The sequence below is a fragment of the Conger conger genome, chromosome 17, assembly GCF_963514075.1.
Source record: "Conger conger chromosome 17, fConCon1.1, whole genome shotgun sequence".
NCBI lineage: Eukaryota > Metazoa > Chordata > Actinopteri > Anguilliformes > Congridae > Conger > Conger conger.
In genome coordinates this window covers 9920417-9937820 of record NC_083776.1, presented here as the reverse complement: position 1 = coordinate 9937820, position 17404 = coordinate 9920417, and the positions used below count along the sequence as shown (strand labels likewise).

Here is a 17404-nt window from a genome sequence, read left to right as displayed (position 1 = left end):
ACACCTTGTATGTACGATAGTCTCGATTCAAGAAGCACGCATTGTCAGAGAGGGAGGAATGGAACTAGTTTCAGTTAATAGAGCAGAGGGAAACAAAATGTGCACATACTGTAAGTTTAAGAACACATTTCAAACAGAATTCTATGTTATAGTATAGATAGTATCTTGTTGAGACAGCACAGAAGCACACTTGCAAAAATGTATATGCAGAGTCGTACCTCTAGCAATTGAAACTGTTAGTACCCCAGTGGATAGACGTTTCTGCACTTTGGGTTTGGGAATTTGTACAGTGTGGTGCAAAGATTTGGGCACCCCCGGTTTAAATTAAGTTAAACATGAGTCCTTTCTGAACATTTTAAAGCAAGATTGCCTATTTATTTTTTAGTTCAAAAATAAGTTTATTTAAAAATATATGATTTGTTTCCACCAAGCAGGAGAAGGCTACAAAAACTCTCAATGTTTCAAATGACCCATTTCCACAGTTAGAAACATTGTTAAAAAATGGAAGATAAATGCAAGTTGAAGTCAAGGCAAGGTCTGGAAGACCAAGAAAGATTTCAGATAGAACGGCCCGAGACCTGGTGAGAAATGCTCAGAAGAACCCACACATCACTGCAAAAGAGCTGCAAAAACTGTAGCAAACACAGGTCTAGCTGTTCACAGGATCTACATGGCAGAGTTGCCAGAAAGAACAACCTCAATACAATACGTCTGAAGTATACAAAACAAAACATTGAGAAGCCTGAAGCCTTTTGGAACAATGTGCTTTGGACTAACAAAACCTTTGTACAGAATAATTCCTTGCCAACTGTTAAGCATGCAGGTGGATCCATTATGCTTTGGCGTTGTGTGGCAGCTGGGGGCACAGGAAATATTGTGCGAAAGGAAGAATGGATTCCACCAAATATCAAGAAATTCTAGAGGCTAATATTTCAAAGTCTGTCCAGACATTGAAGTTTAAGAGAGGTTTAGTACTCCAGTAAGATAATGATTCAAAGCATACCTCGAATTCAACCATGAAGTACCTCTAGGAAAGACAGATGAAGGTTTTGGAATGGCCACCACAGTCCCCGGACTTGAATATTATTGAAAATCTGTGGCGAGATCTCAAACATGCCATTGAAAAACTCTTAACTCGCTACCGGAAGTGTAAAGCTGTAAATGCTAGCCAGTGGAGGAGTTACTAACTGACAAGGTTCCCAAACTTTTACAAAGTGCCTTTTTCCTTTTTTTATCATTCTGAAATTGTAAATTTTTTTAATAAAAAGTAATCTTGCTTTAAAATTTCAAGAAATGTGTTAAATACCATTTCCATTTGGTTCACTTCTATTCACTTAAATATTAATTCTAAAATACTTTTTGGCAAGGGGTGCTCAGATTTTTGCACACCACTGTATGATTTAGTGATTCCATTATTTCAGTACAGATCTGCAATGTCTGTAGTTTTTACAAGCCTGGAATGCAACAACACCAGACTGAATTATCTTCTGTGTTTTGCCAACCTCAGAGGTCTTTCAGTAATAGCAGCACAGTTCAAATGAACCCTGCTGTAATGTAATTGCATATGAAAAGTGTTTGCCTTGGTTTTTGGTGACTGTGAATCAGATTTGAACAGGCCAAATGTCGTTATTGTTCTCCTCAACAATAGGTCCAACAAGGCCTTAAATTGTACTTAAATTGATTACATAATAAACGTCATTCCTCCATACCTTCCCCACACATACAATTAAGAATCCCTTATGGTTATGAAATAACCCAAAATAATGTGTAGTGACTCACGGTTTTGAACCGACCAATCAATCAATAGTAGCTTTGCTGTGAAAGCAGACTTTCAGCTAGCTGAAAGAAGTCATGATTGACAGCACATGGAGGCTGCCCCATTACAGGCCTGATGAATCCTGCTTCATCTTGTTTAACTTCGCTCCTCTGGTCTGGCTTACAAATGCAAATGGCGCATCTCAGCAACCTTACGGCATTTACCCGGTCTACAATTTCAAACATACCTTCTCAGCAACCTTGTGCTATTGTCCGGCTTATGCAAATGATGCACCTCAGCAATCTTACGGTTTTGTCCAGCTTATGAGACCAAACAATGCGTATCAGCAACCTTAGGGTATTGTCAATCAATCTTTTCCTCAGTCTATAACACAAAGACAGTCCTCCTGTCCATTATACTACTCCACTGTCCCATAAGTCATCCTCTCCTTTTCAATCAATTTATTTTCAAATAAAAACCATCTGTGCGGTTTCATTTCTGGAAATTAATATCAACCAACTGTTATACTTGGCTCCCTTTCCCAAATGGGCAAATGCACAAAAACTGGAGAACAGGTTCAAAATGTGTGACTGAAATCTAAGCCAGTAGAATAGCTGACCGCAATATGTCTGACAAATTCTGTTTTATTTGTCTTTATTCAGAAGACTCTCTTAAGCAGGATGACTACCACAGAATTTCAAATCACAACATTAAATGTCAGCTACTTCAAAATAGCTTGTCCAAATGAAATGCATACAAAATCCACATATTTCATAACCATATGAAGAAAACGTAGAGTATAATCACTTAATTCTGCTTGTCTGTTATACTACTGAGTTTTATTGAGTTAAATTCATTGACACAGGTCTGCAATCAAGCACCTACTGTACAGTCCCGGCTTTTATGTGCAATGTACTATATTCACTCAGTGAGCACTTTATTAGGCATTTGAGCTATTTTTTTTGACTTAGGTCTGCTGCTGCTGTAGCCTATCCACATAGAGGTTTGATGCATTGTGTGTTCAGAGATACATCTGTATACCACTGTTGTAATGTGTGGTTATTCATGTTACTGTCAGCTTTGAACAGTCTGGCCATTCTCCGTTGACCTCCCTCATTAAAAAGGCTGCCACACAATTGGCTGATTAGATAATCACATTTCTACAGATTGGTTGTCACACTACTTAAATCTCGCTCCATACAAAGATTTTGGTCTCAAAATTTTCCATTTCACCATAATTTCATGAATAAGCAACACATCATTGAAGTGAGGGGGGATTTAATGCTTTTCATGTCAAAAAGTAAGATTTCAACTGAGTTTTTCTTCTTCATTTCTACTGTTATTAATTAATCTTCAAACAGTTATCAACATTGAAAACGGTGAAGGAAGGGCTATCGTTTATATAGGTTTTTGTTTCCAGACACATTTGAAATGTTATCTGGTTATGTCCATCAACGATATGTGCTTTTTTACCTCAGCAGTACCTTACCCAGTTGAGAATGTTGCAATGAAAGATTGGTCAAAAGCCTGTGGGTAAAAAAAACACACACCCGGGCATATTTTTCATCTGTTTGAAGTCAGTATGTTCTAAATAAACATATTTGATGTAATAGAAATTAAAATTAAAAATTAAAATTTCTACAACTTATTTGGTGACTACAATATTTATATTGTGTGACGGAGTTGGTTATCACAAAGTGACAGGTTGTCTTTTTGAGTTTCTGACTTTTACTTACATTATGATACAAAGAAAAGATTAATCTACAACCTAGTTATGGTGTGGAAAATTAGCAGTGAGAACACCAACTCAAGCCCCAAAACGATTCACATATTTTTTTTGGGGGGGAAGTGTCCTTGGTTAAGACATTACAACACAAAACATTTGTTAAGCATTTTATTCTGAACAAAAAAATATCTGACTCACCATCCAAGCTTGGTGCTTACAATTTGGTCATTATTATAGGAAGCCTTTTTTTCTTTTTTTTAGCCCTTTTACAGAACATAGAGTTTCCTTTGGTTGCGCCATTCAGGAGCTGTGACCAACTGGACCCTATGGCTTTTCAGTGGCTACCGCTGTTCCTGGCCATGCCTTTCGCTGGATAATTAATTCCCGTGGGGAGGCAACTGAATGTATTTGTCACAGACGACTGCCATGCTGTCCTGCAGATATCTCCCATTAAGAACGGGCCTTCATCCATCCATTCTGTGACACAATGTTGAAGTGACAGGCCTAATTCAGGTTTGTGTCTAGCCCACAGAGCAAGAATTATTCCTCTTTCCTGGCTTTATACCATACAGCAGGGATTATCAAATCCAAATCCACTCCTGGTTTTCTTTACTCTCAGGTAATTAACTGAACAATTAGCGCTACTGATTAGCTATTTCACTCCTGACTACCATGTAAAGCAGAGGTCGGCAACGAGGGCCGTATCTGTTTCTGGTTTTCATGCAAACTGCTGGTCTTAATTACTTAATTGGCTCTAACATTTATGCCATCTGACATTTCTTAATGAATGCATTAATGCCAGTCAAAAACTGTTCTTGTGTCTCTGTATGATATGGTTTTACTGTGATCTAATCTCAGAGAACAAGTGTTGGTGTATACAGCCAATTAGCTCATTTAGCCAGAGTAACCTGCATACACTGGAATTGCCCACCTGTGATGTAACAGGAGGGTGGAAAAGCAGCAGTTCTCAGCCCATGAAACCCTGGATTTGATGATCCTTGCCATGCAGGTTACCCTTCCTGTTAGTACCTGTTGCTTATAACCAAAAATAAGCATGCAAATTCCGCATGAGGAAGTTCCAGCGCACTGAAGACGATGCTTATAATCCACACTCTGCTCTACAGAATTAGAAAAAAAAGAAGAAAAACAGTCACAGGAATATTCAGGATTGCAGCCACACTTTAGACATTAATGTCTGTACCTGCAGTGTGTTCTGTCCTCAAACGTGGACAATACATCAACCAGAAAGTTATTCTGTTGCCACGGTGGAATGATTGCCACTGTAATTTCAGTCCTTTCTGGGGAACTGAAACATGACACCATTGGCTGCAGTTAGTTCTCAAACGGCTGTCGTGCGTTTTTGACTTCGATTCTCCACAAAGGCAGGGATGATTTGTAGCGAGCTACGACCAGGTGCTCACGGAGAGCAGCAGATGTACAGAAAAATCCCACACTCTGACACGACCCCCTCAGCAGCGTGTGATTGTCAGGCCCTCTGAGGGAGAAGTCAGTCCGCATTGCAGCCGGAATAATAGGCGTTGTTCAAGAGCTGAAAGTCATTTTGGACTGGCTGTAGGGGCTTATCCCGGGTGATCTACACCCTGGATGGTTACACTGGCGCCAGCGTTTGAGGGTACATGTCTTGATGCTGCAGGGTATGTGGTGTGTTTTTACGGGTGATGGGGGCCGCAATCGGTCTGTCCGAGAACTTCTCTCTGCAATCTCTGTGAGACATGCACTCAATTTAAAGGTTATCCAAAAATGACAGAGCTAGTTTTTGTTATATATTATCCACCTGTGGTAGGTAGTCATGTGACCAAAGGACTGGGCTTCACAGATGCTTAAAATAGCACTGCCTTCAGCAGCAATACGCATGTTACACAAATGAGTGGACGCAGTCTCATCTTCTTCTTTAGCGATGGCCTGCCTTAATAAAATTAATATTGCTCCTCTCAAATTGACATTAATTTTCTTATGCGGTGGAAATGTTACCATTTGAGAAGTATGAATAAGCCTACTGCATGCCCCCACACACCAGCATTAACTTGCCATGTATGCATGTGCACGCACACGCACGCGCGCACGTCTGTGCAGAAGCTTTTCAAAGTGGTAGTAAAATGACAACTGAGGGTCAAACACAGTGTGCCGAAAAGCACATTTAATCAACCGGTTTACACATGAAATTTGATTCATTTATCAAAAAAAAAAATCATAACTCTCTACATGGCCATACTTCAACATGCTGTTCTATGAAAAATAAACCCAGCAAAAGCACTCGATTGGCCATATCAACCATTTATCAAGCGTTCATACAGTATTCACTGAGGATCATTGGCTTGATAGTGCCACAATACTTTATGTTTCCAGCTAAACACCTTCCCTGGGGTTTGTTTCCAGTGCGTTCAGCACTTTGACAGAACGGTTCATAACACTCAAACTTCAATTATACAGCACATATCAAATCATAACTGTGTGGTGACTTTTGGCACCTTTTGAAAGCAGTCCTAGGGGGCCTATTAAACCGTCACCAACCAGAGAGGCACTCGACACTGGCACTGCCGTCAACACAAATAAGCAGTGGAGAAGACATTTCAGCGATACGTTTATTTCAGCGTTTATTTCTCCTCACTTCCAGCGCGCTGTTTACACCGGGCCCGTAATGACTTAGCTCTCACTGCACGCTGTTGCGGCCCTTCTGCCGGCGTATGCCTGCTTTAAAGCAGGGAGGCAAGGACTTACAGAATCAGAGATAAGAGAAAGCGATAATGCTTTTTTTTTAAAAGCCATCCAAACACCTGAAAATAAGGCCGCCGGCTCACCATCTTTTTGTCATCAAAACTGGAGAGGCTATTACCAGACGGAGAGCTACAAAAGGACTGAAAACACGTCTCGCTTCTTTTTTTCTTCCTTGGCTATTGTCCACAGAGCTGTAAATGATGACCGAAACCTGATTTTCCCTGAGTTTGTTTGTCCTTTAACAAGCTCTTCCCCTCTCTCTGTGAATGTATGTTTGTGCATCTCAAAATGCAACTCACACACACACGCACTAAATGTATTTAAGACGGACATATGGTCAATATCTTGGATCAGGGGCCTCAAACTCCAGTCCTGTCGGCCCACTGCGTCTGTGGGTTTACGCGTCTCCTTTCATTCAGCAGTTATTTTAGGACTCGGTGAGAAGGTGATCAATTCCTTTACTAAAGCGCTTAAGTGCAGGCACACACCAAATCCACCAGTCACCGCGGAGCTTGAGATCCTCAGGTTAGACGAAATGTATTTTATGGCACCAAACATTGACAAGCCAGACGCACGTCACGAGTTGTCTAAAGGTTTCAACAGCAGTCAGTAAATCAGGTACCGCGTGATGCGACATTAACATGACGGGCTCCATTCTCCGGGTGGTGCATGGCGTGTTGTGAGCTGTTGCACTGGGGAAGTGCTCTTTTTTTCGTGGATTTTGGGGTGCCAGCGCCGTTTGGCAAGTCACTGACTTGCTGTGTGCCAATGTGGGGGTAGAGTTGCTGCTGGGGGTGCATCAGACAAGGTCCAGCAGCACACTGCAAATGTCCATCAAGTCCCTGATTTTCCCTTTTTCTCACCAGCTCAGACCGCATCTATGGCACAGGTCACAGCCCCAGCTTATGGCAGAGTGATCGCTTTGGGACTGTCCCATGCAGTGTGCGCATTTTCATAAGCCAATCGGCGTGGGTGATATGCTGTCCAATTTGACTTGATATGAATCCCACAAACAGGGAAACATTTATTATTTGCATTATTGTTCATTGTCTTTTTTGTCATTCCAATTCCTATATGTACTCCTGTTTTCAATTGTTTATTCTTGTTCATATACTAAGCTATATAAATTAATGAAATATTTTGCGAAAATCTCTCTCGGCATAATAAATATAGTATGCGGTAAACATAATATGAAACAAAAAATCTGAAATAATTAGAATTTGTCTTAGACAAGTGATAATAATTACAAATTAATACCAACATAATTGAGCAGTCTATGCATCTTACTGTAGATAATTTCATAATCAGCATGAACATGCATTTCTTTATCCAGTATTCTTCCACATAATCGTAATGTGATAATGTTCATGCAAAGAAAATTATTATTTTTTGGCTTGTATACAATTCAAATTACTTATTGTCACAGTATGTCAGGAGGCTACCACTGGTAGATACAAAAAGGTTTCAAATAAATTGTGCCATGGCTGGCCTATCTGACTTATCAATGCTTTCTTTACTCTCTCTTTACTCTCTCTTTAGGCTTTTGGTCAGCAGATGTTTGAATTTACTTTTAAAGGTACAATAGGTAAGATTTTTGTGTTAAAACATTGTTACAAGACCATTGTAAATCCCTTCCCATCATTGAAAAGGGCTCACTGACATGTTGACTCACCCTTTGCCTGTGTTTATTGTCCTTAAATTTGGCTTTCAAAGTGTACATTTGTCGGGCCGTCAAATGTATCAAAACATTGTACAGCTGTACAGCAATTAAAGCTCATTGGTTGAAAAATGGTTCTAAATGCCACAGCCAATGGCGTGGGGGCTTATTCTGATTGTTTGTGTAGCTGGCCAAATTGCACTCCAGACAAGCGATGACTGCATATCTAGTTATAAAACATTTTTTTTTTTTTTTTTTTTTTTTTTTTTATCGGTAGCAACAAGCAAATTAGCTATAGTTAGCTTGAAGAATTTACAAATATGCACTTAAATATGCACTTATATATGGACTTAAATAAAATCTAGGCAATACGAACATAGTAGCGATTGCACAAGCATTCAGGTGCATATTTGCACATTCGGGAAGCTAACTAGTAATTGCTAATTTGTTATACAAAACTGGTATTGTTTTCTAACTAGATAAGCAATAGTATACAGAGTTTTCAGTGATCACTTGTCAGGAGTGCAATTTGGGCAGCTACACATTCCTTTTCTCTCTTTATGTGTTCAATCATCCGTAAACCTTTATTTCTCTCAAACTGTAAGTTGCAGTTGCACCGTTTGTGGTAGACTATCATATCTTAGTTATATAGCCAGCCAGTTACGCAGCCAAGATTTATATTCCGTGTTATATTCATAGACTGTGGGAAGCATACAGTGTTGTGGTTTGAGGTTGTCTGTTATTGCAATTCCTCTCTTGACCAATCGGAGTCCGAAATTACCTATTGTACCTTTAAGTCAATCACAGAACGAATCAGATCCTTTGGATTGGTGTCTATGGGCCCTGCCGTTCTGCAGGTAATGTACAGTAAGTGCATATCCATCTACCCCTCCCTGTGCATAATGCAGAATGTGCAGAGAAGCAGAGAGTGCGCACAGACTAGTTCTCGAAATAACTTGGTATTGTGCTGTTAAATAGAGCTATTTGGAATTATGACCAATCAGAGAGAATAAGGTTTTACACTGTTACAGCAGTAATTGAAGAGCTGGGCAAAGTGGCTCTGAATTAGAGCCTTTATTTTCAGATGTGGAATGTGGGGACTTGCAAGAAGAGGGTGCTTCTAAGATGTGATTTTACTGAAAAAGCAGATCTGGTTTTTTGGCTTATTATTTATTATTCCACATCAATTTTCTGTACACTATTCCTTCAAAAGCTTTTCAGCAGGACCAACCTAAAATAATGGCAATTATAGTCAGAAAGCCCATTGAAATTTGGTAATATTTAATGTACACATTCAAAACTAATTTTCTCAGAATAAGTAAGGACATGTTAAAAGTACCTGAAATACGGGGCTGTCCTGGGGAAAAAATGACCACACTAGAAGCAATCAATGTTTATGGTCAAGTAAATGTATAATACTTGACTTGAATAAATGAATAGTGACATTGAGCCATTAAAATAATTTAATAAAATAAAAGTACAACTTGGAAGACTATCAAGGGGGAAATGTCAAATACAGGCAGCAGTAATAAAAACAGTATTTCAGGCATACAACAGCCTATCCAGACACAGAAGAGATTATTACCATTAAATGGTAAATGGTAGGCATTTATATAGCGCCTTTATCCAAAGCGCTGTACAATTGAAGCTTCTCATTCACTCATTCACACACACACCCAGGACGGGATCGAACCGGCAACCCTCCGACTGCTCTTACCGTCACACCCTGGTGAATCCATCACAGGTCACAGGTTAGATTCACTCACACACTCATACCTGCTCCAATTAGCCTAACTTGCATACTGTGAGAGGAAACCTGAATACCCAGACGAAACCCACCTGGACATGAGGAGAATGTGGAAACTCCACACAGAAAGGCCAGCAATTGATGGCCTTTGTGCAACAGTGCTGCTTAGCAACTAAAAGACATGAAAAATAATCCTATGGTAGTGGGTTCTGGTGTTTGTGAAAGGCATGTTTTACCTTCATTATGACAGAGGAATGTTTTCTGTTTCACAGTTAGGACTGTGCACTGTGGCGCATTCTAAGAATTCTGGCTTTTCTATCATAACATTCAATTCCAGTTCAGAGGTATCTGTATTGATTCACAAAACCTGTGTGCTGGGAAACAGATGTACTGAGGTAGATTGCATCAACTTATCCAAAATACAGAAAGCACAGAGCCCGTGGAAGCATCTCACCATCCAGAATAACAGCAGAAATGTTAAGCGAAGAGCTGTTTCGAAGTTGCACGCTTTCCAGTTCTGACAGCGCGCGTGTGAACAAAACAAGCACACAAATTAGACAAACGCTGGAGTGCCAGGTGGAACAATATTCTTTAGTCAGTTTGTCTGGTCGCAACCAGATTGCCATCTAAAAGTTGTGACAGCAGAAATATGCATAACCAGACTGTAAGTTATGCAAGAAATTCACTTCTTCCTCAATTTAGTCAATTCTTCAATCATAACCATACGAACAAGTTTTAAAGTTTATATTCCAGAAAGATAATAACATTTTCATACTTGTTTTTTTATATCCACTTCCTGGAGATTTTACAAGATTTGACGCCATCACGTACCAGCGGGCAAGTATTTAGATAAAAATATTTGGATCAATTTTCCATTCCCCTCCAATCAATATCCTTTCACGTAGCAGAGCGTATTCTTTCCCCCAGAGTCATAGGCTACGGCTCTGCTCCCCCCCCCCCCCCATTTACTGTAACGTCTGACAAATCGACTCCCCGCCCCCCCCAAATTCCCCCACCTAAAGATCTGTTTCACACATATAGATCATATCGCGGAAGTGCTGCTCTAACTTTGCCTTCAGCTCATCTTTAAACCAATAAGAAGCCTGATAATAGCTGCAGGGGGAGAGAATAGGTCCAGTGTGCGTGCTTGAGTATCATCACGCAAAGCATGCCATACTCACTTTCAAACCTAATTAACACTAATAGTCAATACATCAATTAACTTAATTGGAACAAATATTTAAACAGTTGAAAATACTAATCTTTCAAGGGAAAATAAGTGTCTGGGATTGTGTGTATAACAGAGCACACCTAAGATGTCTGATACAGTGGAATCAAAGTGCTCTCAGTTTCCTTACAAGTTCGCTGGAAGATGAGGCAACTACCTTTATTTGATTATTCTTGGCAACTACCTGATTATTTGATTGTGCAACCGTTTTGTTTTTCATTCCCATTTCAAAATTATTCACTGATAATCTGCTGAAGCATGGTTTGGAATGTTTTGGTTCCTCTTTACAACTTTTTATCCTCCTTTATTCTTTTTGCTCCCGAAGCTGACTGCAGACACCCAATAGGATTACCTTTTGCATGAAGGGGTTGGGTATAGCCAAAGGAACCCGCCCCATCCCTTTCTCTCCTCCCCTCCTCAGCTCTGGCACAGCGAGAACTCCATTCTCACAGGTCACACAACTGCACTGAGAACCAGTGCCTTAGAAGGACATACCACCTGAGAGCCTCCATTACTGAACTTGCATGAATGAGCTCAAACTGAGGCTACTGTTATATTAAAAGCTGCTACAGGTCTCCTTTGTCCACTACATGAACAGTCTCAGAACTGGGGATTTAAGCTAAATGGCTTCAGTCAAGAAAAATTATGCGTTTGAATTAGGTTTGAACTGCGGACCCTGCTTAAATTAAAGCCTGCAGGCCCTGTTGCTTCAATGGCTCCACGGTTGTGTGGTCCTCCAGGTTCAGGGCTGAGTAAGACCTTTTGCCACTGCAGCTCTCCAGAGCCAGTGTTACGTTGCTCTACTCCAGCGCAACAATAAACTAATACCGGGTCTGGACCGTGCAGGTAGCCCTGATCTCTGGAGGTCCACAAGCACCCTGGTGTGGCTCGGCCTCACTGCCCCGGGGCAGGGGGAGGGGAACGGGGGGGGGGGGTGGACACGCAACACCAGCATGGTTGCCTCTTACCATCTTCCTTCACGAGCACCTCCTTTTGGCACATGTCCTGCACGTTGACGGTGCAGTTGACGATGAACTCCGGGGTGGAGCAGTCATTGTGCTTAACCTCCTCGCACTGATAGCACTGGATTTGAAGTGCCAGCCCTGTGGGGTTAACACAGACAAAGGTAACCGAGGTAAATTCACAGGCATACAAAAATATTTCACCATTCATCTCACAAGTGCAACTGAGCATCTTTCAGAGTATCTTTCCCCCTTTGTGGATCAGAAATAGATGTTTTCCTTCATTTTAACCACATGTGATTGCCTGAAAATTGAGTTGTGCGGGGAAACAAAACACTGATTTTGTTGTAATGTTTGTCTGAAGGTACTTGAGGTGTAACAATTGTGTTGGTAGTGAGTGGCATCTCAAGTAAGCTGAAAGCTGGGAAATTAGGAAGAAAAACAAGGTAAAAACACTGCACTGAGAGCGAGAGAGATGCAGAGTACAGAGAAACCAAGATTAAGACTGGTGAATAACAAGTAAATGAGGAGTCTTGCTGCTTCAGGGGGCTGCTGTTTTACTGGAGGAGCAGAGCAAAGGAGCGCTCATGCAAACAAATGCTGGGAAGCCTCAAATCTCACAATGGTCTGCCTCAATCCCAATATGACATAAAAAATTGCAGCTTAGTTTTTCCTCATACTTGATGGCACAAACAACCGTGATTTCATACTATTTAAAACTAAATAGAAAAACCTACCCGTCAGTGGACTGTCAGAATATGCTCCCGTATATTAAATATTTGCTTTGTCAGGGACACCAATGTATTTCATTTAGGTTTCAAGTACATATGCTGTCATATGGTATGGTATTCAAAATGGCAGTAAAAAGATATACTGAGTAATAGAACAATTAATATTTAACACAAATTTGGAGCCAATTAAAGGCTGGGGCGGTGAGGGGTTTTTGATTCCATATCCAATTACCATATTTCTTGGAAATCCACACTAGGTAATAATGAAATATTTAGAAATAAACAAGAAATAAGGTAATGTCAGTGTCCTTTTCACAACAAGTGTACACAGGACCAAAAGGCATAATAGTTTCTCATTATAAAAAATGTCCTAACTTAACTTAGAATTTCTCTGGAGGAATTATGATTGTTGTAAGTTTTGCCGTTGTATATTTCTACACAAGTACTTGTACATAGGAACGCTATTATCTAGGTTTTGTCTAGGCTCTCTCGAACACGATGAGCCCAAGTACAACCGTCTCTGAACAGCATTTGTAATTTTGTTGCAGAGAAAACATGTTACCCCCGTCGGTGTGTAAGAAAAATCACTTCAACTTCAGCTCATCAAAAAACTGATTACGTTCATGTTATCGATTAAAAAGCATTTTAGCTAATGACATTACGTTTCCAATGGTGTATAATTCGTTAGGCTTGCATAAAACACAGCATTTTTTTGCCTGCATAACAAAACTGTAGCATTTTTAATACACACATGGAGTCTGTTGCGCTTCGGCAAAAAAAAAAAAAAACAACAACAAAAAATATATTTAGAAATGCCCATGTCTAAACAGAGGACTTCCTTTGGAGGACTTCCAAGGAATCTCTTGCCGGAGTGAATATTTCTGAGGGAGACAGTGAAAACAATGTTGACAACACAATAGAGGGCATTTTCATTGATGTGGCCCCATTTTATATCGGTGAGCAACAAAATACATTCTAAAAATTAGTATGAAAAAAAAAAAGTATGTTTATAAATAAGAAGCCAGTCTGTTTTTGAATACTAAATAACGTGTGAAATTATAGAAAGTGAATGGACCTCAATGAATAGATCAGAATACAAGATGGTATTATTGTGATTATTGTACTTATTTTTATGATCTTCTCGATCTATTGCTGTGAGGATAGATGCAAGGAGAGGGAGTTCGGGACAGAGAGGTAGGGGAGGGTGACAGGCAGGGGGAAGTGCAAACTATATTAATAAATATATTGTTGTAAGCAAAATGTAGCATTTTACACTTTATAAGACCCATAATATAACGTAAATCCTTTTTGGAAAGCTGCCTAGATTAGACATAGATTAGAAAAAACAATGCAGAATGCTCATTTTTGGTCTGTAACTTTGTTTTAGTACTATTTGGAGTAACCCTGACTCTTGGAGAACAGACCCCATAGGATTACCTTCCCCAGAGGAGACCAGGATTATGCCTCAAGTCAAAAGGGTTCAAGAATAGTAAATATGTTATTTATTTATTTTGGGTATGTCATTTATAAGCTTGTGTCAAGGAAAGGGCCGATACTTAAGGGGTTAATATAATTAGCACACCTGGTGCAATAGCTCAAAACCAATGACATATTCACTCAGAAGAGACAAGCTGTGACAGTGCTTAAAATGCCCTCCCACAAAAGCACACAGTGAACCAAAAGCAAATCTCTCTACTTCAGCCTTTTAGGCCTGGTTGACAGGGACTGCAGATTTACTCATTAATATGGTGGTATTCACTCATTCATAAGTCTGACAAGTGCTGACCATTTCTGAAAAAATAAAAATCAAGCATTAATTATTTTTATCCCACCCCCAATAACACAGCCACCCCACACAGGACGCAAGCCGCAGTCGTAAAAAAACTAAACTAAACAAAACAGGTGAGCATCCATCAGAGAAACGTTCCACAATGCACCAGTATTTGGCACGAGGCTGCACCTTAAATTATCCAACCGAGATTTACACTAAACCTTGAGGGTACACGCGGAAAAACATGTCTGAAATGATGAGGCATAAAGACGTCTGAAATGACAAGACATAAATTCCACACCGCGTGTGCCCTGCCCCCGTCGTGAAAAGGCAGGGCGCATACGGCAGTGCTGCGTGGTGGAAGGTTTCGGAGTGGGTGGAGAGACGAGAGAGATGACAGAATGACTAACCGGCTGGCTCAGAGCTGGGGCAGGACGGAGGAGCTGACCCTTTGAATGTATGCGGATCTGGGGCGATGGTCATCCTGACCTCCGCCCTTCTGACCAAGGTTGTTTCGGTGAGTCACGGACGTAGGGCGCAGGGTTAGACCAGTTCAGCTGCGTAGTAGGATTGTGTGCGGCAGGAAATATCACTCTGACCCCTTCTTTCAGGACTCATTGCACAATTATGACTATGTATTGGTTCCACTTTTGTGTTCATAATGACAGGTGTATGGATCAGTAAATCTTGAAATCTGTACTGCAAGCTGATCATTTCAGACCTGCCATTGGCCCCAGCTTCTGAAGCACTACGTGCACAGTGACTGATCACGCGGTCAGCACTTACAAGCTTTTGATGCAAATTTATTGCATCCAAACACGAACCATAATGAACCTCACATTATCCCTTGTTCACATTTTCGAACAAGAAGCCAAATGTCGATTTGTTTATTGGGCTACTCTCCTGGAGATGCCCTTTTGACATGAAAACTCATATTATTCCTGAAAACCACAGAGAAACTATAAGATAATATTATAGTGGAAACTTTTTTTTTGCTGAATCTATCGCTGTAAAGAGAAAAGGTCTCCCTTTAATCCATTGTGGCATAGTAAATCGTCATATTCTCAATAATGACAAAGCGCGGACGGTTATTCAAATTGTTAACCCCTCTATAAAACGTCGTACATTTAGTGTAAACAAAAGTTTTTTTCAAGTTAGAAATAGGGCCTACTGTACTTAAACGTGTTCACAAGCTTAGGACGGTATAGACGATGAATTTATTTTTAAGCCACCAAACATGCCTGGCAATCATAAAATGACATTAACGACATATTATGCCAGCTACTCAAACTTAAATTATGAATGACGTAGGCTACAAGTAAATATCATGGCATGAATACGAATTATTTTAACTCAATATACTAAAGCCCCGTTTTACCACACTGCAGTACAGTTTAGTACCCTATGTGACAGAAAATTATATATGTATCAGCCTCACAAAATAACTGATATGTAATTTTGCTACGGAAACAGTGGCAAAGGTTATTCCCCAAAAAGTGGAACACTCGGGTTATCTCGGTTTTTTGGGGGGGGGTTTTTTGAGGGTGACAGGAAAATCCTCTTGCATTCAGAGATGAGAGATTTGTGGCTGATTATTGACAACTAGATAAATCTAGACTATATGATGGTAAAACTGTCCCGTACTTGAATAATGCCGGTTTCAGTCAAGACTGAGGCTGTTACGCGTTTCAGCAGAGATGTTGAGATTCTGCGCCTACTTTAGTGCGGTATTTTTTCCGAGTTGTTTGCTGCATAAGCAACCCGTTTGCTTTAGCGGCGGATTGCAAAGGGGATCACTTAAAACAAGCGAACATATAAAATGTCCACAATATGTCCAATATTTCCTACAGTCCACAAGCGGTTTTCCAAATGTCACGCAGAGCGTTATTTTAACGCATTACCTCAATATAACGTTAGGACGCCACCTTCAATGACCACTTGTACGGCTACATGTTGCTTTAGAAAATGCGAATCCAATTAACAGCACGTGCCTTTATGGAGACTTTAACTTGACACGTGTTCTTAGGAATTCGGAAACGATCAGCAGACAGTGTGCTCAATAATTAGATGCACACACTCACACTGTAGAATTGCTGTGTCCTCATATTTTGACATCTTAACATGCTCATGCACATGCAAAAGCCTAAACTGAATAGTTCTGGCCGTTTAAACAAATTAATTATAAGCACTCATACCGCTGTGAAAACTGCCCTACCTGTACGTTAATTATCACACAACAGGCTGTAAGAGGAACCGTTTTACCGGTTTAAACATGCAACAGTCCTCAATACAAAATAAAAACAATTACAGCCTAATGCAGGACCATAACAGTATAAATATGGACAGTCCGCAATTGAACAGTTTAACCTACCTGTTCTGAGGAAAAATCCAAAGAAAGTTGTGTAAATAAGAAACCGCATTCTCTCCCAGATGTCGATTGTAGAGAAAACATCAGACCCGAAGACTTACTAGGAAAGCAAAGCTCTTAAAATGATCCGTGACATCGGTTTGTGAGCGTACATGCTGTGTGCTGTGTCGCGCAGCCTGTGATTTCGGTGTGTGTGAAGTGACAGCCAAGGCAGCGTTCAGACCGAAATCCAGGAGCAGGAGGTATAAAAGCACGTGACAAACACTACCGTCGTCACAAGCCTACAAGAAATTACCTATAGCCTAAAGACCGGGCTTCTCGTAAACGTCTGCGCAAGACATAACGGGAAATTAATGGTAACGTTAAGGCTGCTTGATTCAATTAGCAGAATAATTCGTTAAATATATTTGATAGGGGAGCGCCTTTTTATTTTTTTTAGACGGCGACTAGTGACATTTAGAATTGTTATAAAATGTTGCTACGCTATATTCAAATTATTAATAAAACTACTAGGATACAAGACAAGTAAACTCTTAAGAAATGTAAAATTTTATACCGAGATGATTCGGATAGCTGAAAACATTGACTAAAAGTTTTATAGCCTATTCGGTTAATAAATAGAGCTATGAATAAGTGCAGTATTTGTCCGCGACCACCCAGAGAGGTGTAAAAATGAGGCGTGAACATTTCAATGACTCCAGTTCAGAACGACCACCGAGGAC

At 40.2% G+C, this 17404-nt stretch overlaps 1 protein-coding gene across 2 annotated transcripts in view; it reads right to left on the bottom strand.

Moving 5' to 3' along the window:
- The window catches only part of LOC133116171 (ly6/PLAUR domain-containing protein 1-like), a 43266-nt gene that overhangs the window by 17833 nt on the left and 8029 nt on the right, over nucleotides 1–17404 (bottom strand). The window contains exons 1-2 of one of the 2 annotated variants that reach the window (XM_061225446.1): nucleotides 16686–16935; nucleotides 11819–11953 (exon numbers count right to left, since the gene is read on the bottom strand). In XM_061225446.1, the coding sequence (XP_061081430.1) occupies nucleotides 11819–11953; nucleotides 16686–16734 (184 nt within the window). In that variant the 5' untranslated portion in view covers nucleotides 16735–16935. Of the gene's footprint in view, nucleotides 1–11818; nucleotides 11954–16685; nucleotides 16936–17404 lie in introns of those variants that run through there. The other variant, XM_061225447.1, reaches the window with a different exon arrangement.